The sequence below is a fragment of the Mus caroli genome, unplaced genomic scaffold, assembly GCF_978045245.1.
Source record: "Mus caroli unplaced genomic scaffold, Mus_caroli_1 scaffold_14, whole genome shotgun sequence".
Lineage (NCBI taxonomy): Eukaryota > Metazoa > Chordata > Mammalia > Rodentia > Muridae > Mus > Mus caroli.
This window is the reverse complement of record NW_028227269.1, coordinates 67795816-67820944: the sequence shown is the minus strand read 5'-3', so window position 1 is coordinate 67820944 and position 25129 is coordinate 67795816. Positions and strand designations below refer to the sequence as shown.

At 40.3% G+C, this 25129-nt stretch overlaps 1 protein-coding gene across 2 annotated transcripts in view; it reads left to right on the top strand.

Annotated features, from left to right (window-relative positions):
* Nucleotides 1-25129, top strand: part of Nemf (nuclear export mediator factor) — a 46195-nt gene that overhangs the window by 15009 nt on the left and 6057 nt on the right. For both annotated transcript variants that reach the window (XM_029484414.2, XM_021179023.3), the window contains 15 exons: nt 199-276; nt 367-575; nt 772-957; nt 1844-1907; nt 4450-4538; nt 10411-10514; nt 11263-11325; nt 14463-14575; nt 17216-17273; nt 17706-17764; nt 17841-17961; nt 19836-20085; nt 21580-21622; nt 21725-21774; nt 24308-24461. In XM_029484414.2, the coding sequence (XP_029340274.1) occupies nt 199-276; nt 367-575; nt 772-957; nt 1844-1907; nt 4450-4538; nt 10411-10514; nt 11263-11325; nt 14463-14575; nt 17216-17273; nt 17706-17764; nt 17841-17961; nt 19836-20085; nt 21580-21622; nt 21725-21774; nt 24308-24461 (1641 nt within the window). The remainder of the gene's footprint in view (nt 1-198; nt 277-366; nt 576-771; nt 958-1843; nt 1908-4449; nt 4539-10410; nt 10515-11262; nt 11326-14462; nt 14576-17215; nt 17274-17705; nt 17765-17840; nt 17962-19835; nt 20086-21579; nt 21623-21724; nt 21775-24307; nt 24462-25129) is intronic.

Sequence of the window (25129 nt, the reverse complement as noted above, 5' to 3'; positions counted from 1 at the left end):
GGCAGAGGTAATGTATCAGCGTGACATTCCTAAGACGGTAAGACTTGGGGGAGCGAACTTTGGGGAAACTTTAAGTTGCCTGTGTGACAACATTGACAGAGTAGAACCACTAACACAGTAAGCTTTAGGAATTGAGGTGTGGACGTGCCGTGCATTGAAAGAAATCTAACTTTTGAAAAATCTGTTTTGTACCCTAAGGAAAAACAAGCACTGAAGAAATTAGATAATGTCCGAAAGGATCATGAGAACAGGTTAGAAGCTCTTCAGCAGGCTCAGGTATTAATGTTTAGCTTTTACAATGCTTTCCAGAATGTGACAGTCTCAGCTGGCATTACACTGCGTTCATTTTTTGTTTTGTTTCTTAAGGAAATTGATAAACTGAAAGGGGAGCTCATAGAGATGAACCTGCAGATAGTTGACAGAGCCATTCAGGTAGTCCGAAGTGCGCTGGCCAACCAGATAGACTGGACAGAGATCGGAGTGATTGTGAAAGAAGCACAAGCTCACGGAGACCCGGTTGCGTGTGCGATCAAAGAGCTAAAACTGCAAACCAACCATGTTACGATGCTGCTACGGTAAGTGTGGGGCTTGCCAGTGAGTGCTTGTGTTTATCTTGTTAACTAACTGTTCATTGTGTTCTTCTTAATTTTTTCTTTGGGAATTCTCAGAAATAGAAGACACAATGAAATCATTTCTAATTTTATGAGGAAATTTTGAAATGAAAAGTGATATCATCGACATTAGTGAAATACTATTGAATATTTTTAATAGAAATCCATACTTGTTATCAGAGGAGGAAGATGGTGATGGTGATGCCAGCATTGAGAACAGTGATGCTGAAGCACCAAAAGGGAAAAAAAAAAAGCAAAAGAACAAGCAGCTGCAGAAGCCACAGAAGAACAAGCCGCTGCTTGTCGATGTGGATCTCAGCCTGTCAGCCTATGCCAATGCCAAAAAGTAAGCATTTACCCAGTGAGTCTACTTAGGAATATTTTTGTCTGCATGTATTATGTACACCAGTATGTCCCTGGTGCCTGAGGAAGCCAGAGAAGTGCATCAGATCCCTTGGAACTGGAGTTACAGGTCGTTGTGAGCATCAGTGTCATGTCATGACAGGAACAAAGCTTGGGTCCTCTGGAAGAGCACCTCGTGCTCTTAATGTTTGTGTCATAGCTCCAGCCCTATTGTAAACTCTTGGTAGAGTAGGTTAGTAAGTCAGTAGGATAGTAACAATAGTCATCTTGCCTGTTGTATGAGTGACTTTTTCTGGGAAAATGAAACACACGCATGCACGCACCCCTAGAAAGAAATCCATAACAAACTAAGGATTGCACTAAAGTCTAACCTGATGAACCGTGAATTTTTATTGGTGTTACTAACTGTGTATGAGCAAGAGCTGACTTACTGGAGCAAGGATAATGCAGGAGCAACCACATCTCTGAAAGCCCACCTCAGCATGGGGGCTTCAGGAAAGCTGTCTATCTGGAGGCCTGTGCTGTTGGAGGCACATCAACAAGTCCAAGAGATCTCTTGCAATTCAGTTGGCAGTCTCCTTCTTAAGCAGCTGTTTACTGGTTTTCTAACAGGAGGGAGACCCTGAATCTTGCAGGCTACAGCTTTCTCAGACAAGTGAAGTATGTTCACTTCCTGGGTCTCTTAGCAATACCCTCCTCAGAGGTGGGGATTCAATGTGGGGGAAACTGCTTCGGAACTTAGGTGTATACTTCTTTTGTTAAAAAGTAATTTTGTGCTCTATACAACTTGTTTCTATATGATTTAAAACTGTAAATTAAAAACTAAAAATAGATTTCACTGAATATTTAAGATAGATTTATTTTTCTAGATATTATGATCATAAGAGGTATGCTGCTAAAAAAACCCAGAGGACTGTTGAAGCTGCTGAGAAGGTAAGGTGATAAGAGCAGCGCTCATTGTTTTGGGCATCATTAATGGCTTTTTCTTTTTAAGTGGGGTTTTCTAATTTAGAAATGTCTTAGTTTTAATTTTGCTTTAAATGTGCATATTTCTTGTATTTACTTTCTTCCACTGTCCTGCACTTCCCTCTTTTTCCATCTCAGCAAATAGCACTTTCATTCTTACCACTCAAATGTTAGGAATATCCTGAGCTCTTTCCTTTTAAACCATATGTGTGTGCATGCGTATGCTCATTGCACCAGAGGGAACTTGTCAGCCAGAGGGCAGTCTTTTTTGTTTGTTTGTTTGTTTGTTTTTCGGAGACAGGGTTTCACTGTGTAGCCTTGGCTGTCCTGGAACTCACTCTGTAGACCAGGCTACACTCTCAGAAATCCGCCTGCCTCTGCCTCCCAAGTGCTGGGATCAAAGGCATGCGCCACCACCGCCTGGCTCAGAGGGCAGTCTTATAAAGTTAATTCTCTCCTACCTTTCCTGGGCTCCAGGGTTTAAACTCATGGTGTCAGGCTTTGCAGCAAGGGCTTTTTACCTCTTTGGCCATCTTGCCAGCCCCATTTACTTCTGGTTCTCAACTTAATGCCTAAGCAAAACCTACTGAGTACTGACTGTGTCACTTGACCATAGTTCCAGGATTTGGGAAGTGGAGGCAGAATGATCATGAATTCAAGGTCATCCTAAGCTGTACAGTAGGTTTAAGACCAACCTTTGACACAAGAGACAAAAGCATGTGCGTGCACGCGCGCGCGCACACACACACACACACACACACACACACACACACACCCCAGCCACAACAAAGTGTGAGCAGAATCTGAGCACAATTCCTTCTTCCTTTGGTTCAGGCCTTGGTTATCTGTATTCACGTGAGTGAGTTACCGAATCCCTCCCTCTCCCTTTCCCCGCCTGCATTCGTTCTCAACCCAGCAGCATGGTGATATTTTAAATCATAAGCAAACTCCATTGTTCTTTCCTCCACTCAAAAGCATGCATTCCCACCTTAATACAATTTAGAGCTCTTTTTCGAGCCCCGAAAAGCATGCATTCCCACCTTAATACAATTTAGAGCTCTTTTTCGAGCCCCGCATGATCCGTTTACCTTTTACCTCAGTGCCTGAATTTTTCTTTCTACACACCTCTTTCTGGCTACATGGAATTTTAGCTGTTCCCAGAACCATAGTGCACTGCTGTTCTCAGGGTCTTTGTACATGCTGCTCTTTCTCAGTGAAATGCTCTGCTCTCAGGTTTTCAAGGTTTTTATCCCTTTACTTGTTCATTTACACATCTACCTAAGTGAGACATCAGAGAAGCCTTTGTTGACCAATTTTGCTAAAAATAATGCCATCTTCAATCTCACTTTACTTTGCTGTTTTTCTTAACTCCTCAACTGATATAAAATTATTGGAATATTTGTGTTTTCCTTTAGAATATAAGCCCATAAAAATATCATTGTTGCCAGGTATAGATAGTAGCATGTCTTCAATCCCAGCACTAGGGAGGCAGAGGCAGCGGCAGCGGCAGGTGGATATCTGTGTTTGAGGTCAGACTGGTCTATATGGTGAGTTCCAGGCCAGCCAGGCTATATATAGTATAACAATAACAAAATGTGTCATGTTGGTCCGTTCATTGTTGTGTTCTAGTCTCTAGAGCAGTGGTTCTCAACCTTCCTAATGCTGCAACCCTTTAGTACCATGTTGTGGTGACACCCCCCCCCCACCATGCCACTTCATAACTATAATTTTGCTATTATAATACAATCATATTGTAAATATGTGCTGTGCAGGATATTTGGTATGTAACCCCTGTGAAAGTGTTGTTCAGTTCTTAAAGGGGTTGGGACCCACAAGTTGAGAACCAATGCTCTAGAGTATTATCTGGAACAAAGTAGATACTGTATATCTATTAACTAAGTAACCTCCTTGATCTAGGCTCTAGGATCCAGGCTGGCCTCATAATTGATTTATAGCTAGCCTCAAACTCAAGATCTTGCCTCTGCCGCTCAGGTGCTGAGATTATAGGGGTACATTACCATTTCCAGCATTAAGGAAGTTCTTAATTTATAGGTCTTAAAATTTTGCATACAACAAATAAAAAATACAATATTAATTTTACTTCTTAAGGCAGATACCTTTTATTTTCCATTATGCATATATTTGTGTGAATAAACCAAATCACTTTATGACATAAAATGTTTCTTCCATTAACATTTCTCCACATAGGACATATATGGAGATTAGAGGGCAACTTGTGAGGCTGGGGATGAGACTCAGGTCATCAGGTTTGGCAGCAAGTGCCTTTATTTACTGAGCCGTTTCATGTGCCCTTAGTAGTATTTATTAGGCCGGGCAGTGGTGCTGTGTACAATCTATGAGCCTAAGACAGAATGATCTCTGTGAGGTAGATAGAGCCAGCCTGATCAATAGACATAGTGAAAGCTGTCTGAAGCAATTTGTTATGCTATTGTGTACTTTGGTGTTATGTAAATGTATCTTAAAGTTATTTAAATTTTTATATAAATAGGCATTCAAATCAGCAGAAAAGAAGACAAAGCAAACCTTAAAAGAAGTACAAACAGTTACTTCTATCCAAAAAGCACGAAAAGTGTATTGGTAAGTGTTCTGCTCTTTTCTTATGTTTAGTTTTTCTTTTTACTGGAATTATATATATCATTTAGAACTTCAGGCACACATACAGCGCAAGCTGTGAAACCCGTAGTCCTGTAGTTCATCGTCCTTATCCCAATGGACCTACTCATTAGCCCTAGGTCTTTGTATTTGTTACTCATTCATTTATTGTGTGGTGTGTGCGTGTGTGAATGGGGACTCTGCCGTGGAGCTTGTAGGGTGGGGAGGTCAGAGGACAGCATTCAGTAGTTGTTTCTCTCTCTCCACCATTGGGTTCTAGACATTGAACTCAAGTATGTTGGTGAGTGCCTTTACCACTGAGCCATCTCTCTAGCATCTGCTTTTATCTCTTTTAGGCCTGGTATTTATATTCTCCTGGTTCTCTCTGTAATAGCTCATATTATACATGGTGGATTTTGTTATTCTAAAATCTTTCATTGACCTCTTATTATAGGAGATGAGGATTTCAGTTTCTTTCCACTTGTGTTGCGTTACATACAGATATAATTTTGTCAAGGTTGATGATCAACTTTAATATTTTTATAGACTGATTCTCTGTTGTAGTCACGGCTGAACCATGTAGTGTTCTGTCTTTCTTGCTGTTTTTCTGTTGTTGTTTTGTCTTCCTTTGAATTAAAAAAAAATTATCTAGGGCTGGAGAAATGGCTCAGTAGTTAGGAGAAGAGCATGTATTACTCTGGCAAAGGACTTGAATCAGTTTCCAGTACCTATGTCGGGCAGTTTGCAGCACTGTGACTCAGCCGTGTAACTCAGCTGTGGAGTGGGAGGCAGTTGGGTGCTTGCTCGTGCAGTGGCATACAGCTGCATGCTAACTACTTGCTCGTGCAGTGGCATACAGCTGCATGCTAACTACTTGCTCGTGCAGTGGCATACAGCTGCATGCTAACTACTTGCTCGTGCAGTGGCATACAGCTGCATGCTAACTACTTGCTCGTGCAGTGGCATACAGCTGCATGCTAACTACTTGGGAGGCTGAGGCTGGAAGACTGCTTGAGCCTAGGTGTTTGGGATCAACCTGGGCAATGTGAGACCTTACCTTAAAACGACAAACCCAGTCCACAGGGGGTAGTGTACCTTACGTGAGAGAGTGCTTGCCTAGCATGTGCAGTGTCCTGCATCAGTCCCCAGCACTCAAACTGTGCAGGGAAACACAACCCCTGCAGTCCCAGCACTTGAGAGGCTGAGGAAAGGAATTGACTTTAACACTAGTCTTGCTACACAACAAGGCTCTATCTTAGAAACATACCTTTAAAAATGTTAAACTTGCCTTTTTTTTAAAAAAATCATAAATTCAGTGTCAAACTTTCAAGTATATATAAATATATTAGAATGCCATTAGTATTATTACCTCTTTGGGTATGTCAGAGATCTGTTTTTATTTAGTTTTATTTATATTTTGGTGCTAGACTTAAACCCAAGCCTTCACAGATTAGGCCACATGCTTACTCTTGGAGATTTTCTAACTATAATATATTTGGTTTTTGTTTTGTTTTGTTTTTTGTTTTTGAGACTGGATTTCTCTGTATATCCCTGGTGGTCCTAGAACTTGCGGTTGTAAACCAGGGTGTCCTTGAACTCAGAGATCATCCTGCCTTTGCTTCCTAAATGCTGGGATTCAAGACTTGCACCACCATGACTGGCTTATATGCATTTGTTGCCATTTAAGCATCTGTTTGTTCATCTCCTTTTTCTTTTTTCCAAAACTTCATTTTGTTATTAAAATGTAATTACATCACTTCCCACTTTGGCTTTCTTCCTTCCAACCTCTCCCATTCTCCGCTCCACTCCCTTTCAAATTGATGGACTCTTTTCTTTCTATAATTTATGTTTTATTAGGCTGTCACAATCTAAAGAACCTAGTGGGAGCAATACATGGTATGGTGACGTGACCATCGTATTAGGCCTTTATTGTTCCTGTTTCATTGATGGCTCATGTATGCTATATGCTATAGAGCTGGAAAGAAGACAGAGAACTGTGTGAGCAGACTCTTAGCCAGTCCTCCTGTCTTAAACCCCATCTTAAAACTGTTTCTTTAACTAGCCATCTTTTGCCCTTTATTTGTTTGTTTATTTTTGAGACAGGGTTCCCTGTGTAGCCCACACTAGCCTTAAACTTCGGAGCCTTTTGACTCAGTTTTCAAAAGTCTGAACTACCACATCTCATTTATGTCACATTTTTGAGTTTTGGATTGTAAAAGGATTTGTTTTCCTGGGCTCAAGTGTCATCTTAGGACTCAGCTTCCTAAGCCAAGACAAGATCACCTGTCTGCTTTTCATTTTTCAGAGTTCTTATGTGTTTTTCCGCTTTCCTTCTCTTTGTGTTTAGTTTGATTATATTTGACATCTCTTGGTCAGATTGACCTATAATTCTTATTTCTTGTAGCATTCTTATCAGGTACACATATCAAGGTCCTATTGCTTCTGTCTCTCCTTTTTTTTTTTTTTTTTTTTAGTTGTCATTAAATGTGGATAGAATTTATTTATAAAGTAGGATGGCCCCAAATAGTTCCTTATGGGAAAGTGTTTCAAAAGCTGGCCATGGTGGCACACATTTTTAATTCCAGCACTTAGGGAGAGGCAAGTGAAAATCTATGAGTTTGAAGACAGCCTGATCTACAGAGTAAATTCTGTGGCACACAGAGAAACCCTGTGTATTGGGTGAGGGGTGGGGAGTTAAGTGTTTATTACAAATTTTAATTCTTTGTTATTTTGTTTTTATGGTTTTGTTTGTTTGTTTGTTTGTTTGAACACAAAGTCAGTCTGTCTGTCTGTCTGTCTATCTATCTATCTATCCATCTATTTTTGGCTGATCTTGAATTCACTGTGAGGCCAGGCTGCCTGGTTGCAGTTTTCTGACATAGCCTCCCAAATACTCAGATTACAGACCTGCATCACCCATTATGCCTGGTTTTCTTTGTAGAGTTTGATTATTTAGATTCTCTAGCAGTGGCTTTATTCTCAGAAAGTTTATAAATTGTTGATTTATCCATTTTCTTTTTTCTGCCACTTTTGCTTTCTTTGAGGCTACAATCAATAGAAATGTGGAGCTGTCATCTAATTGGGCTTCTTTTCATTAGTGCGTACATGCTACATCTTTTCCACTCCTAATTTCAGTCTTTCCATAACCTGTGTTTTACACACACACACACACGCACGCACGCACACACACACATACACACTCTTACTGCTTTTGCTTTCTGGTCTGATAGTTTTCTGTATACAGAGGCAGTTAGTGCATTTATGCCACATGTAACCTCTTGTTATTTGGAGCTTACACAGACCCATCTTGACATCTGCTTTCTATTTGCCCCATCTGTCCTGTGTGCCTTCCTTATTTGTTTGTTTGTTTTTGTTTTTTGTTTTTGTTTTTCCAGACAGGGTTTCTCTGTGTAGCTCTGGCTGTCCTGGAATTGTGAGTTTGAGGCCTGATGTTTAACATAGTGAGTTCTAGGAAAGCCAAAGATACATAGGAAACTCAGTCTCAAAACACCACTGCCAACAACAACAACAAAATCACATTGGGGCATAGATGTAACTCATTAGTTAAATACAGTTGAGTCTGTGGGTTGTATCTTTGGCAGTGTTAAAAACATACAAACAAAAAAATATTAGAAACCAGGTATGGTGTCATGTTTCTATAACCCTGACATTCATGAAGTTCAGGCAGGATGATCATAAATTCAAGGCTAGCTTGAGCTACTTAATTGAGACCCTGTCTACAAAACAAAAAAGTGATGTTGTTCAGTGATAAGAGTATTTGACTAACACATCCAAGTTCCTAGATATTTGTTAACAAATAAGTCAAAATTAACTTGAGTTCTGTCTCCAGCTCCAAATAAGTAAATAATCAGAAAATAAAATCCTTTCCTATTATATTTTGAGGGATATGATAGAGTATTCCTTGATGCCTATATGTCATATTTTAAAGTTTTAAATGGTATAGATGTAATCATACAAAGATATTTCTGTTACATATAATGTACCAGATTTTTATTTTTTATCTATATTGTCTATCATTTTCTAAATGTCATAAGCACACACTGTTATAGCTCTTTTATTTAACTTGAATTTTATAAGTATGATTGTGGAATGTCTATGAATGGCTGCGATCTACTTGTGGCCAGTAGAGGGTGTCAGATTCCCTGGGACTGGAGTTGTTACAGCTCACTCATTGTGAGCTGACATGTTTTGTTGTTTTTTGTTTTGTTTTGGTTTTTTTCGAGACAGGGTTTCTCTGTGTAGCCTTGGCTGTCCTGGAACTCACTTTGTAGACCAGGCTGGCCTCGAACTCAGAAATCCGCTTGCCTCTGCTTCCCAAGTGCTGGGATTAAAGGCGTGCACACCACCACCCGGCTAGTGAGCTGCCACGTTGATTCTGAGAATCAAACCCAGGTCCTCAGGAAGAGCAGCAAAATGCTCTTAACCACTGAGCAATTCCTCCATTCTGTTATTCATTCTATGTGGATAGTAAACTAATTAATGAAACCCCAGTTACTTTGTCTTTTGAGAAAAGCCATAAGAGTACTCTTTTGGAGGGGAGAGGGCTGTCATAGGGAGACAGTATCTCCCTAGATAGCTCAAGCAGGCCTTGAACTTTGATTCTCTTGGCTCATCCTCCCAGGTGCTGGGATTATAGGTATGTACCATCCCACCTGGAATAATTTCTTGCTTTACCAGTGGTCCAGAACCTATTTGGTATCCTGATGAAAAGAAAGCTGAATCTTTGGGCATTTGATATTTTGTACCTTTGATTTGTATAGTTAATTCATTGTTTTGCCATCCTTAAGTTTAAGAATGCTACCTATATAAAGTAAAATAATTTTGGGGCTGGAGAGAGAGATGCCTTAGTGGTTCAGAACTATGTACTACTCTTCCAGCGGATTGGAGTGAAGTTCTCAAGCCCCTACAGTAGGCAGTTTACAGTCTTCTCTAACTCCAGCTCCACCTGCTTTTATGTGTACATATTCATATGCAAATACTCACATATACATCTAATTAAAAATTTTTTTTTAAGAAATAAATAGGCCAGGCAGTGGTGGCACATGCCTTTGATCCCAACACTGGGAGGCAAAGGCCGGGGGATTTCTGAGTTCAAGGCCAGCCTGGTCTACAGAGTGAGTTCTAGGACAGCCAGGACTACATAGAGGAACCCTGTCCCCCCAAAAAGGAAAGAAAGACAGACAGAGACGGATATCTGGGCAGTTTGTGGCACATGGCGCTTAGAAAGCAGAGGCAAGGTAGATCTCTGAGTTTGAAGACAGCTGGGTCTACAGAATGAGTTCCAGGACAGCTGTGACTACACAGAGAAACCCTGTGTCAGAGAGACAGACTTGGTTTGATAGCCTAGATTAGCCTTAAATTCATATATAGCTGTGCTGGCTGCCCTTGAACCTCAGCTTCTGAGTGCTAGGAACATCGGTATGTCTTACCCACCATACCTAGTGAGATAACTTTTTTTAATAGAATTTAGTTCCTCCTTCTCTTCTTCCCCATCTTTGCCTCTTCTGCCCCTCCCCCTGACAGAGACAGAGTCTCATTGTATCACTGGGTGGCCTAGAACTCACAGAGATTTCTTACCTCTGCCTCCCCAGTACTGGCAAGTGCCACTATGTCCTGACAGAATTTAATTTCTTTGAAGACTATTGTAAAAACTGTATTCCATGTTTTTAGTAAGATTTGCCTGGTGCTTGAATGGTAGCTGTGCCATAGGATTGCTGATATTTTGTTCTATACAGGCATGACAACTTCCTGTTTTGTTATAGTTTGTTTTGAAAATGGTATGAATTCAGGCTTTTTTTTTAATAAAAAAATTGTTAACTTTGTTTTCTTTCTATAGGTTTGAGAAATTCCTGTGGTTCATTAGTTCAGAGAACTATTTAATTATAGGTGGTCGGGATCAGCAGCAGAATGAGATTATTGTGAAAAGATACTTAACACCAGGTGAGATTAAAATCGTATGAGATTTTCTCTTAAACGACTTAGCAGTTGCTTCGCTAGTAGGCACTGGTTTTTATCCTTTACTCTGTTTGACAATTAATTCGAGATTCAACACTTTAGGGCTTACATTTTGTTGACGTCTTTGCCACTTTTTGTTAAGTGGGTATTTCAAAAGTAGTATTGCCATGGTGATCTGTTTTTTGGACTTTTGATCTTCTGCTGTATTTACAAAATAGTTTCCAGTCATGGTGGGTCACATTTTTTAAAGGTTAGTGTTTTGGTGCTAAAGTTTGTGACTATTGTTCCAGGTTACAAATAGGACTTCAAGCTGGGCGTGTAGTGCATACCTATAGTTGGAGCCGGTAAAGAGGCTAAGTCTAGAGGACCACTTGATCCTACATGTTCCAGACTAATTTAAGTAGTGTAAAGAGACCGTTTCAATAAAGGAAGGAAGCGAGCTGGCGAGATTTCTCAGCACTGAAGAGCACTTACGTCTCTTACAACAGATCTGCGTTTAGTTCCCAGCACTTGCACAATGGTTCACAACCCCCTGTAACCACAGTTCTAGAGGATCGAGTTCCTTTTTCTTCCTTCTGTAGGCACTGCATATGGGTGCTTCACTCACACATTTGCAGGCAGAACATTCATGCACATAAAATTTTAAAATAAAGTAAAACATTTGTAAGAAAGCAAAACAAAACAAAAGAAATAGGACTTAAAGTATCACTATTCCACTCTGTTTTTATTTAAGGAGACATTTATGTGCATGCTGATCTTCATGGGGCTACCAGCTGTGTTATTAAGAATCCGACAGGTAATATATTTCTACTGTCTGGAACTTTCTTTTTTTTTTATAATATATTTCATGTTTGCATGTGTCTATGGGAATGTACACAAGTAATCCATGCAGTGCCCATTGAGTCCTGAAGAAAGAAGGAAGTGTTGGTTCCCCGGAAGCAGAGTCAGGGAGGGACTGGGCTCTGGGACTGACCTTAGGTCCTCTGCCAGAGCAGTGTGCATTCTTCACTGCTGAGCCATTTCTCTGGCCTCTTTATAGCATTCTTTTTTTTTTTTTTAAGAATTATTTATTTTATGTATATGAATACACTATAGCTGTTTTCAGACACACCATAAGAGGGCATTGAATCCCATTACAGATGGTTGTGAGCCACCATGTGGTTGCTGGGAATTGAACTCAGGACCTCTGGAAGAGCAGTCAGCTCTTAACTGCTGAGTCAACTCTCCAGCCCCTGAAAATATGCTTTTTTGCTTTGTTTTGTTTTGTTTTGTTTTTTGAGACAAGGTTTCTCTGTATAGCCCTGGCTGTCCTGGAACTCAGAAATCTGCCTACGTCTGCCTCCTGAGTGCTGGGATTAAAGGCATGCGCCACCATGCCCAGCGCTTTTTTTTGGCCCTGAAAATATAATGTAACCAATAATCAAGAATTAGTAGTCAGCCTCCAGTGCTGCAGACAACAAAAGAGAAGAGAAAAGACGCAATGGTACAAGAACATTGCATGAATGGAAGAGTCATAACATACCTGTCCAGCATTTGTGTCCTATAATATATGAGGGGAAACCAGACAGTAATGGGATTGGGTAGATATAAGTATATGCAATAATATTTTGAGATGTTAACACTGAACATGAATAGAATAATTAAAACAGTAAATTAACAAGGAAATAGAAGACTTGAACACATTGATATCTAAACCTAGCAATATCTTTAGGACACCACCTAACAAGTATACAGCGAACATTCTTAGTATAGATTATATGATAGAAGAAATAGAAAATTGAAATAAATCCATAGCAAGTAAAGAGACTGAGTTAGGTAGTAAATATACAAAAACACTTCATAAAGAAAACCCCAGCTGGGTAGTAATGGTACACAAGTTTAATCCAGTACTCGGAAGGCAGTTGTATATCTGTGAGTTCAAGCCTAGCCTGGTCTACAGAGGAAGTTTCAGGAGAGCTAAGGCTACACAGAGAGACCTTGTATGGAAAATAAACAACAAAAAAAGAAAGGAAAGAAAAGAAAATCCTAGACTCAAAAACTGCACATCTATTATCTCAGCACTCTGGAGCCTGAGGCAGAAGGATAACCAAATTTCAGGCCAGTTTAGACTATGTAATGAGATCTTTGGTCTTAAAATAAGTTGTTCGATGTGGGAGGGTCCCACCTGTTTCGGGTAGAGACAGGATAGCCCTGGACTGGTGGCCCTTGATGCTATAAGAAAGCAGGCTGAGTAAGCCAGGATGAGCAAGCCAGTAAGCAACACTCCATGGCCTCTGCATCAGCTCTGCCTTCAGGTTTCTGCCTGGTTTGAGTTTCTTTCTTGGCTTCTCGCAACACACTAGATCCTCCTCAAAGTTGCTTTTTTGGGTTGTAGCATTTCATCACAGCAATAGAAATAGAAACCCAAACTAAGATGGTAATAAATGAAATTCAAGATGCTTGAATTGACAACTAAAGAATATGATCATACACACACACACACACACACACACACAGACACAGACACACGGGGGGTGGTGCAGGGGTGCGGATGTTGTTTGGTGTGGGGATATGAGTGTGTGTGTTTGGTTTTTTTTTTTTTTGGAGACAGGGTCTCTGTATAGCTTTGGCTGGCCTGGAACTCAATATGTAGACTAGGCTAGCCTCCAATTCTCAGAGATCCACTTGCCTCTGCCTCCTGAGTGCTGATATTAAAGGTGTTTGCCACCAGACCCACCCTTGTTCTTACATTTTTTTAAAAAAAAACCTAAGGAAATTACCAAACTTTTAGAATCACAATAAACAAGTAACAATATCCACACAGCCTAAGATGGACACAGAACAAGTTGTAACTAAGTGTGATGGCACAGTTGTGAAGTAGAGGCAGTAGACTCATGTTCCAGGTTATATGCTTGTATCTTAGTTACCTCTCTACTATTGTGATAAAACACTGTAGCCAAAGTAATTTACTAGAGAGTTTAGCTAGGCCTATGTTTCAGAGAACTAAGAGTTTTTGATGAAGAGACAGTCTGCCAACAGTGGTGGAGCAGGAGCTGAGAGCTTACATCCAGATGTACAAACAGGTCAAAGAGATTATACTGGGGATGGCAGGAGGCTTTGAAACCTTATAACTCCCAGTAACACACCTCCTACATCAAGGTTACACTATCCCCCAAATTCCTCCTAATAGTCACCCACTGGGAACCAAGTATTCAACTGCCTGAAATGTATAGGCAGCTTCTCATTGAAACTACCATAACTAGCAATGAATAAATTGATAAGCAGACATAACAACATTAAAAGAATAAAAATAAGGGGTGTGGGATATAGCTCAGAAGGGTGCATTTATCTCCAGTGCCATATGGACCAGACATGATGGAACAAGCCTGTAATTCTAGCATTCAAGAAGTAGAGGCAAAGGGATCAGAAGTTCAACTTGGTCGTCAGTTATACAGCAGTTCATATAGCTGCCTGGGCTGAAGATCTTCTCTTTACAAAGAAAGAGAAACAGGAGTTAGGACTCGTTGGTACAGTACCCCCCCCCTTTTTTTTCCTTTTTTTTGGGGGGTGGTGTGGAGTGGGGTTTTTTTTGGAGGTTTGAGACAGGGTTTCTCTGTGTAGTCCTGGCTGTCCTGGAACTCACTCTGTAGACCAGGCTGGCCTTGAACTCAGAAATCCACCTGCCTCTGCCTCCCAAGTGCTGGGATTGGACAGCCAGGGCTACACAGAGAAACCCTGTTTCAAAAAACCAAAATAAATAAATAAAATTTAAAATATTTGGTTTTGGTTCCTAACAACAACAGGTAGGTAGATAGCTAAATGAACCCTTGAAATGAAATGTGGTATCTTTGTTATCCTGTCTTCGTTATTCAATGTTATACTAAGTATAATTTTGACATCTTGCTCTGTAGAAACCCTATACTTTGGTATTGAAATGTGGCATTGCTATTGTAGGAGAACCCATCCCTCCAAGGACTTTGACTGAAGCAGGCACAATGGCACTTTGCTACAGTGCTGCTTGGGATGCACGTGTTATCACTAGTGCTTGGTGGGTGTACCATCATCAGGTAATAAGGGCTGTGGTCCACTTTCTTGATCTCTTAAGAGCTAAACCTCATTATAAATGGCTAAGCTATAGAAGGTAGGCAAAGTACCTACCTTGTTAAGGCTTATGTTTAAGCAGTAGAGAAAAATGTATGCATACTAGTAGGAAGTGCTGTGAAGAAGAAAACGAAACAATTTTTGTTTTTGTTTTTAGCAAGGTCTCACTATGTAACTTTGACTGGCTTGGAACTTGCTATGTAGACCAGGCTGGTCACAGAGATTTGCTTGTCTCTCTTTTATGAGTGCTTAGATTAAAGGTGTGTGTGCCACATTCCTGCTGCTGGGGTTGGAGGGTGGAGACCTTATTTATTTATTTGGTTTTTCAAGACAAAGTTTTTTTTTGTATCCTTGGCTGTTTTTTAATTCACTTTGTAGACCAGGTTGGCCTCAAACTCAGATCCGCCTGCCTCTGCCTCCTGAGGGCTGGGATTAAAGGTATGCACCAACACCAAAAAGTTTAAAGCTACCATGTTGAATAAAATAACAGGTATTGGTAAGATTTGAATAAAGAGCCAAATGACGAGGGTAACCTATGGAGTTCTGCTGGGTAGAGAATGATCTACTAGTGCCTGAAATGGTGAACTAAAAAAACCTTTTTCCTATTCATCTTGGTTAGAAGTTTCTGAGTTCTCTTTTGCCTTTCCAGAAAGCAAGCATAACTTGTGTTTTATGTACTCACTTGGTTTTAGTCATTGCCCTTCTTTGTGTTGAGTGCTGTTCTGGTTTTGCCGTACTGGAGATTGCACTTAGAGACCTGCATTCTGAGCAAGTGCCCTTGGCCCGTTGTTGTGAGATCTAAGTTTTTCTAGCTGGTATTGAACTCACTTTATATCCCACACAGGACTTGAATTCTCAGTCCTGTTACCTCAGTCATCCAGGTCCCTGGACCGCAGGCCTGTGCCACCAAGTCCAGCTGTTAGTGCTCCTTGATATTAATCCATTTTGGATTTGACTTCCCACTGAAAGGAGATTCACATTTTCAAGAATTATAGCTGATAATGATGTATTAATTCTACAAGAAAAAATCAATTTCATTATCATCCTTGAGATTTGTTTCATTTTTATGTTATTTATATTATTTGCTGTTCTGTGGTGTGGTTTTAGGAAATTAATAATGTTTATAACTAATTGATTAAAGTGGTTTTCTGTTTAGAACTAAAAAGATACTCTCAAATTTAGAGTAATCACAAATGTGTAAAATCTTTGGAATAGGCTCTTTATTTTGTTTTATCAACTATATTTTTTAAAGTTCTGTTATCCTTATTTCCTAAGAAGAGGTGTTTTAGTGGCTGGGAGGTGGCTCATAAAAGCCCTTCTCATCAAGCCTAATGACCTGAACTCAGTCCCTGGGATCCAGATAGTGCGAGAGAAACCAACTCCTCGCGAGCTGTCCTCTGATCTCCACAGCACACACAGTGACACACACAGTGACACACACACACACACACACAGTGACACACACACACACATATTAAATTATTAAATTTTGGGAGCTGGAGAGATGGCTTAGCTGTTGAAGCATGTGTACTGCTTTTTTTAGAGAACCCAGTTTTATTCCTAGCACCTTGATTACAACTACCTGTAACTCCAGCTCCAGGGGCTCCAGCACCCTCTTCTATACTCAGCAGGCACCTACACTCACATGCACATAATCACACCCAGCCACACAGAGATAGACTTTATTTACAATCTTCAAAGGTGGGAGGTGGTAGCAGAGAACCTTCAGTCCCTGCACTTGGGAGGCAGAGGCAAACTGATCTCTAAATTGAAGGACAGCTAGGGCTACACAGAGAAACCTATCTTGGAAGAGAAAAATCTTTCAAAATATTTTTAAGGAAAAGAAAAGCTGTTTTACTGTCAAAAAGAATCCCAGAAAGGGCCGGGCGGTGGTGGCGCACGCCTTTAATCCCAGCACTTGGGAGGCAGAGGCAGGCGGATTTCTGAGTTCGAGGCCAGCCTGGTCTACAAAGTGAGTTCCAGGACAGCCAGGGCTATACAGAGAAACCCTGTCTCGAAAAACCAAAAAAAAAAAAAAAAAAAAAAAAAAAAAAAAAAAAGAATCCCAGAAAGGGATTTTAATGACTATAATTTTATCTTCCAGCAAGATTTTGTAGTAAGCTTATTAAACTTATTTTTCTAAAAAAAAAATATTACTGTGCTAGAAGAAAAAGCTAGTTTCAATGCAGCCTGTGGCATTTTATTGGAGTAGTAGATCTTTTATTATTTCTTCATTTATTGTTGTCAAGTATATCTGTCATTGGAAGTATATATCTGTGTCTTCAGTATTGAGAATTTTTACTAAGTTATAACGTTTTCAGGGCCTGGAGTTGCTCGCTTGAATGTTATTATTTCCTTCTCTGGGGTAGAAAAAAATCTTTTTGAAAGTGTCTTTGAGACGGAAGTTGTAGCTAATTTGGATAGAGTACATTCCTGACACGCATGGTAGGGCACTGTTGTAATCCTGGTACTCAAGAGATGGTCAGGTTAGCAGTTCAAGGTCATCCTCAGTTCTATAGCGAGTCAAAGCCAACCTGTAGCACCCGAGAGCTGTCTTAGTTTCTTTTTCTTTAGATAAGAATATAATGCATTATTGTGTTCCTCAGGTGTCTAAAACAGCACCAACAGGAGAATATTTAACAACAGGAAGCTTCATGATAAGAGGTAACAGCTTAACATGATAAATAATGATAAATATCCCTAAGTTGGATTATGGAGGCAAGAGCCATTTTAAAGATACTCATAAAGTAGAAGTGGTTTGTTGTAATTGCACATATAAATTTTGTTATGAAATAAATTTGCCATGGCAAATTCAGTATTTATTAATGAAAATGTATTTCATATAGTTTAATTATAATAATACTTATAGCCTGACCTTTTTAAAGTAAAAAATAAGATTATTATAGTTCTGACAAATCCAAAGATGGTAGCAAACATTCACACTTTTTCTTAATAATTATTCCTATATATAATATTAAATTGTGTTCATGTTATAGTACAAGGTAAAATGTATATAATTATAGGTATAGCATATTTTCAGACCAAAAACTGGAGAAAACAGATTTTTATAACCATTAATGTGTATTATCTTTTTAGGAAAAAAGAATTTCCTTCCTCCTTCATACCTAATGATGGGGTTTAGCTTCCTTTTTAAGGTACTCTTTACTTTCTCTAGGCTTACTTTTACACTCTTCCTAAAGTCCCCGCAGTGAGGAAGGACTTTTTCTCTAGGTAGATGAGTCTTGTGTCTGGAGACATCGAGGTGAACGAAAAGTCAGAGTGCAGGATGAAGACATGGAAACACTGACAAGCTGCACAAGTGAACTCATGGCGGAAGAAATGGAACAACTAGGTAGTTGTGTGTGTGTGTGTGTGTGTGTGTGTGTGTGTGTGTGTTCCTGTGCTCTTGTGTATGGAAGCCAGAGGGTAATAACAGGTGTTTCTCGGGCACTGTCTGCTTCTCTCTGGAGACTGGGTTTTATACTCCTGGTCTGGAGTTTGGTGATTAGGCCAGGCTGAGTGGGCACAGGAGCCTGTCTCCTCCCCACCTGTAGTAGGATTACAGGTGCTCACATACCGTCTGGCCACAGGCTTTCTGTGGATTCAGCTTACATCCTGTGCCTGAAAGGCAAGCACTTGACCAACTAAATTTTTATCTTCTCAGCCAGGCTTGAGACTTTGGTTTTCTCTTGAGGCAAGCAAGATACCACTGTATAACTCTGGCCTGCCTGGGATTTGTCATATGGATCAGGCTGCCATTGAACTTGCATCAGTTCTTCTGTGTTTGTCTCCCAAGGGCTAGCTAGTATCATAGAAATTCACCATCATATCTAGCCATGGCTTGTGATTTTTCTTTTTAAGTTTATTTATTTTATATATGTGAGTAACTGAAGAGGGCACTGGACCCCATTACAGATGGTTATGAACCACCATGTGGGTGCTTGGAATTGAACTCAGGACCACTGGAAGATCAGTCAGTGCTCTCAACCACTGAGCCATCTCTCCAGCTCATGGCTCATGATTTGTACTCTCTAATTTTATTTCTAAATCTTAAGTCTCTTCTATGATATCCAGAATTTTAAAAATAGTCCAAAGTACTACCAATTTCTGGATAGATGAAATACGCTCTTTTTTTATACTAAGGATTGAAAAAAAATTTTTTAAAATTCATTTATTTTATGTATGTGAGTACACTATAGCTGTACTACGGAGCCTTCATGTGGTTGTTGGAAATTGAATTTTAGGACCTCTGCTTGCTCCAGACATCCCAGCTTGCTCTGGTGAATTCTGCTCACTCAGTCCCTGCTTGCTCCGGCCCAAAGATTTATTTATAATTATACATAAGTACACTGTAGCTGTCTTCAGACACACCAGAAGAGGGCATCAGATCTCATTACAGATGGTTGTGAGCCACCATGTGGTTGCTGGGAATTGAACTCAGGACCTTTAGAAGAGTAGTCAGTGCTCTTACCCGCCGAACCATCTCACTAGCCCTGAAAAAAATATTTTAACGAATTAAAAATGGTTAAATTTACAATCAAAGTACTTTTGGTAAAATTTGAGCATTTAATGGATAGCTTATAAATATATGTAACAAGTAAATTTGGGTACTTATAAGTTAACATTTCCATTTGAATTTAGGAGTTAGCAATGATAGGAAGATGCTACAGAGATACTATGATTGCCAAAATAAATTTGCCTACCTAAGGAACCTAAACTTCTGTAGCCTTTTGTAGTTATGTTGTGTTTTGTAATTTAAAACTGCTATGGTATTAGATTCTATTGATTGATGCATGCCATGTCCCTGTCATAAAGTTATATATATTATTTAATTTCATGACAGTTCTTAAAAATGGCAATTGGACCTAGTTATTAATATTAGCATTCCTTTTGCCTAAGTGTAAAGCTAGTTGTATAATGTATATTGGTTTACATTTACAAATTAATGAAGTTGCAGAGTTTATACAACTACTTTTATTGTCTTGCCTTTTGGAAGTAGCAGTGACAGACAGCTTCAGTTCGTTACAGAAATAGTAGCCATGTCCAAAAATCTTGTGGTAAAATGATCTTGGAGGCCATGTAAGGGCTAGTCTTTCAGAATAGATTCAGTGCATTGTGGAGATGCTCAGGGATCTTTTGATGCCCCTTTGGGGAACCTGGGAATGACTGGAATCATGCAGCCCCATTGGGAGTGGCACACTGACTTTCCTTATGGGAATTCTACAGAAGGGGGTGATAGCAGTGAAGAAGAGACTGAGGAATTACATGGAATGCCTGGAGACGTAGAACTCATGACTCAGGTTGATCAAGAGGACATTGCTGTGCACAGTGGGAGAGATGATCTAAGCTCTGAAGATGGAGAAGCCAAAGCAGTTACAAAAGATCAGGAGTCCATTGGTGAAATGAAGGAAGAAGAGGAAGACACCTTTGAATATCCTGATACTACCATTGACTTGTCCCATCTTCAGTCCCAACGGTAAACTTCAAAAGAATTTTTAGTTTTACTTGTAGACTGAAGATGACATTGAGGCAACCCATATAAAACAGTGCACCGAGATTGACATTCACTCACACTTCCTGTGTTCCTCGGGGCTAGTCTGGGACTTGCACCTTCCTTTGAGGTCTTGCTTTTTCAGCATTTGATTGGTGTCCTGCTAGAACTTCCTAGGACCAGAGGAGAGAAGTGCGTACACTAGCCAAAAGTAGGTCAGACTGGAAACAGCAGGCTCTGGGGATGCGGCCAGTGGTAGAGAGTTTGCTTTGCATGCTTAAAAGCCGGGTTTAAACCTCAGCCTTGCAGAAACAAATTAATCAAGTTTTCAGGAAAATAAAAAGTTAAGGAAGTGATCCAACTCAGAAAAACAAAACCCTAACTTCTAATGTGTATAGAAATGGGTGTGTAGCAAAAAGCCTAAAACTCGAGAAAGGAAGACCGGCCAAGAGAGGGTAAAATAGATGGTGCAGATGGACACAGAGCATGAAAGAGGGAGGGAGACTACAGTGAGGTTACCAGGGGAACTCAGGAGATAATGGGAAAGAAGAACCCACTGAAATACACTTTATTTGAAAATACTGCAGTGGCGCTAGGGAGAAGGCTCAAGAGAAAGCATATTGCTTTCATAGGGAACCTGAGCTTGGTTCCCAGCACACATATTGTGCCGTGTACAACCGCCTGTAACTGCATCTCCAGGAAATCAGTGCTGTCTTCTGGCCTACCTTCACTCAAGGGCACATACCCACATGACACAGATATACATAAATACCAGTTTCAAAGCTGGGTGTAGTGGCTCATACCTTCAATTCCAGTAGAGGAAGGTGGATCTCTGAGTTTGAGGCCAGTCTAGTCTACAGAATTCCAGGACAGTCAAACAAGAGGAAAAAACAAAACAACAACAACAAAAAAATCAGAATTCAACAAAAAGAAAAAAGAAAAAGAAAAATAGTTTTAACAACAGTCTCATTTTAAACAACAAAAAAGTTGATGTTTTAGTCTTCATTGTCTTACCACCAAGTGAATAGAACATTGTTCTTGTTTGGTTTTTGTTGTTATTTGAGACAGGATTTCACTGTTTAGAACTGGATATGTAGAAAGTCTTAGGGTATCTCCTTAGCCAAGCTCCTCTGTGTTTAGGCATTGATTTCCCTGCACAGGAATTTGGTGGAGATTTCAGTGCATAGCATCCAGCAGTAATCTGGCACAGGGATTTCAGCTCTGCAAGTGTGTGTGGTGCTGATATGAAGAACAGGCGTTCAGGGTCATCCCAGTTATGTAGGGGGGTTAAGGACAGCTGGCCTCCAAAAGAAAAGACTTAGCACTCATATGAAGAGTGTATATACAAGGACAGAGAGATGCTTCGGTTGTATTTTGCCAAATTTGAAGATGTGTAGGATTATAAGTAAGACTGAGGATTACATTGTGGCTTTGCAACTGAATGGCTTTACTAGGTTAGTAAATCTTTTGTTCTCACAGGCCTCTACAGAAACTGCCTCCAAGAGAAGAATCTGTGAATTCAGTAAGCTATCCTTGAAGTTATGCTTTTTTAAAATGTTCTTCTGAATAGTTTTCTTTTAAAATGTAATAGTATTCTCATGGTTCCTTGCTTTTGTTTTAATAGAATGACAGTAAATCACAGGGCCGAAGACATTTGTCAGCCAAGGAGAGAAGGTAAATGTGTTACATCACCTAGTCGTGGCTAAAATCCACAGCTGGGTGATGGGATGACTCCGTGGTAAAAATGCTTGCTGTGCCAGCCCGCTAGCCCAGGTTCACTCCCAGCTCCTGTAGCATTAGAGAACGGACTCCTGAAGGTTGTCCTCTGACCTCCACATGTGTGCCAAATAGCATGTGTTCACACGTCATGAACACAGAATAATAAATAATAAATGTAATGATATCTGGTGCCCTCTTCTGGTATGTTTGAAGACATCTACAGTGTACTCATATACATAAAATAACTTAATCTTTAAAAAAAAAAAGAATTAAACAATTTGTCTTATTTCTATGTATGCACGTATCTTGCCTGAATATCTACATAGACCACATTTGTGTTTGATGCCCTCAGAGGCCAGAAGAAGGCATCACCTCTTCTGGAACTTGAGTTACAGGTGGTTCTGAACCACTGTGTGGATGCCAGGAAGAACAGCCAGTGCTCTTTACTTCCGAGCTGTCATTCTAACCCTAGCACATGATTATTAAAGAACCAATAATAGCACTGATTTTGTTTTGGTTTGGTTTGGTTTGATTTGGTTTGGTTTTGGTTTTTTCCAGACAGGGTTTCTCTGTATAGCCCTGGCTGTCCTGGAACTCACTTTGTAGACCAGGCTGGCCTCGAACTCAAGAAATCCACCTGTCTCTGCCTCCCAAGTGCTAGGATTAAAGGCATGCGCCACCACCGCCCGTCCATAACACTGATTTTGTAAAAAAAAAAAAAAAAAATTTTCAATTATTCATTTATAGTGGTTGTAAAAATGAATGAATTTTATTTTCTGTGCATTGGTGTATCACCTGCACATTTGTCTGTGTGAGGTGTCACATCCCCTGGGTTGGAGTTACAGACAGACAGTTGGGAAATATCAGATGGGTGCTGGGAATTGAACCTGGGTCGTCTGGAAGAGCAGTTGATGCTCATAACTGCTGAGCCATCTCTCCAGCCTCCTTGATCTTATTTCTCTTTTCCCTTCTACATGCTTTTGCCCTTTTCTTTTCTCCCCCTTTAATTCTAAGATATTAATAAGAATAAATAAATTGAAATTAATCAGGACATTTTTGTATAAAACCTAAGCCTAGGGACCGATGGCTCAGGTAAGTACAGTATTTGTTGTGTGAACACAGGACCCTGAGTGCAGAGCCCCGGCTGAGCACGCAGTGAGCATAGCTGTTGTCTCAGCACTGGGAGGAAAAACAGGATTCTTTGTTTTTGCTGGCCAGCCAGCCCAGTCAGAAACCAAAAAGACTTGGCAAACTTTGTTCAGTGGGTGATCCTGTCTCAGGATAAGATAGAGTTTAATAGAACAAAACACACATCTTCCTCTGGGCTCTTCATGTACACACATAAGAAATATACCTTAGATATTTTAGCAGTTAGGTACATGAGGGTAAGAGAGACTCCAAGGAGAATTAGCATTACAACGAGGACAAAAAAGTTTGGAGGTAAAAAAATTGCTTTGGTGAAATAAAAAATAGACTTGAGATGAAAGAAAAGGAAAGTTTATGTATATGTTATAAAAATCATAGATGTTTAGGTTAGAAGGAAATTAAAAATAGGAGACCATGGGATGACTAAGCGTTGGAGAACCTTGCAGTTTAGGTCCCAGTCCTCCATGACAGGTTGCAGTTTAGGTCCCAGTCCTCCATGACAGGTTGCAGTTTAGGTCCCAGTCCTCCATGACAGGTTGCAGTTTAGGTCACAGCCCTCCATGACAGGTTGCAGTTTAGGTCACAGCCCTCCATGACAGGTTGCAGTTTAGGTCACAGCCCTCCATGACAGGTTGCAGTTTAGGTCACAGTCCTCCATGACAGGTTGCAGTTTAGGTCACAGTCCTCCATGACAGGTTGCAGTTTAGGTCCCAGTCCTCCATGACAGGTTGGTTGTCTGCGCTCTGCACAAAATGACAAAAGGAGGGGCTCCCTTTCTCAGGGGGGGCTTCCTGTCTCTGCCCCTTTGTCCAGTGGCCTTGTCTCAGAGTGACCTTGTAAGAGCTGTCTGCAAGGCTGCATAACTCAACCTAGGTAAGGAAACAGGAGGTTAAGGGAAATCTGGGAAGGGAAGGTTGTAAGGGATACAGAGGAAATCTGACAGGGAGTGAGGACCTGGGCTGAGACAGCAGCACTGAGATCGAAAGATGCCAAGGCAGCAGAATACACCCTTCTTCTTGAACAGGTTTGTATTTGGAAACACTTGTTTATTCCATTCACCAGTGCCTAAGATGTGGCAGAGCCTTGCTGATAGAATACTGCAAACCCCAGTGTCTGCACATCAGGGTGGTTAGCTGAATAAGTGAATGTGGAGTTGAGGAAGGATAAGCCAATAATATTTTTAAGTCTGGGGTTATTTAAGCCTCTATATATAGTGCTTTGGTGTGATTATCAAGCTAAGGAGAGGCTACCACACACTTTACATCTTCCCTTTTCCTTTTACAGTTTTTAAGACACATTTGACATTCTTAAAATTTGATATTTCTGCTTGATTTGTATGTAGAGAAATGAAAAAGAAAAAGCTCCCATGTGAGTCGGGGGATTTAGAAGTGATAGAAGAAAAGGACAAAGAAAGAGAAAGTGCTGTGCACACTGAAGCTTACCAAAACACAAACAAACATGTGGCAGCTGGACAGCCAATGAAAAGAGGACAGAAGGTAAGAAATCGACTTCTAAAGGATCTTTTAGTTCAGTATGGCTCACAAGCGAAGCTGAGGGGCTCCTCTTGGTTTTGTAAAGTTTAAAAATGAGATAGAAAGGGCTGGCTGCTCTTCCAGAGGACCCGGCTTCAGTCCCAGCACTTACATCGCAGCCAACAACTCTTACGTTAGTTGCAGGAAATCCAGCATGCTTTCTGGTCTCTGTGTGGCACCAGGCATGTACGTGGTACATAGATACACGAGCAGACAAAACACCCATAGACATAATTATTTATTTATTTATTTATTTATTTATTTATTTATTTTTGATTTTTCGAGACAGGGTTTCTCTGTATAGCCCTGGCTGTCCTGGAACTCACTCTGTAGATCAGGCTGGCCTCAAACTCAGAAATCTGCCTGCCTCTGCCTCCCAAGTGCTGGGATTAAAGGTGTGCGTCACCACGCCTGGCAAAATCATTTTTAAGTAAAATAGAATATGTATAAGGATTTTTTTTTTCCAATTCTGTGACTGAAAATTAGCTGGAAAAGTAAGAGTGTTCCAGATGAAGGTGTTCATCTGGGAAGGGCTTCCACCAACACATAGAGACTTCTGATGCTGAACACAGCTGAGATCCTAAGTACCAACTAGCACTGAAATGGTAGAGAATGCCTCCTTCATTGTTGCT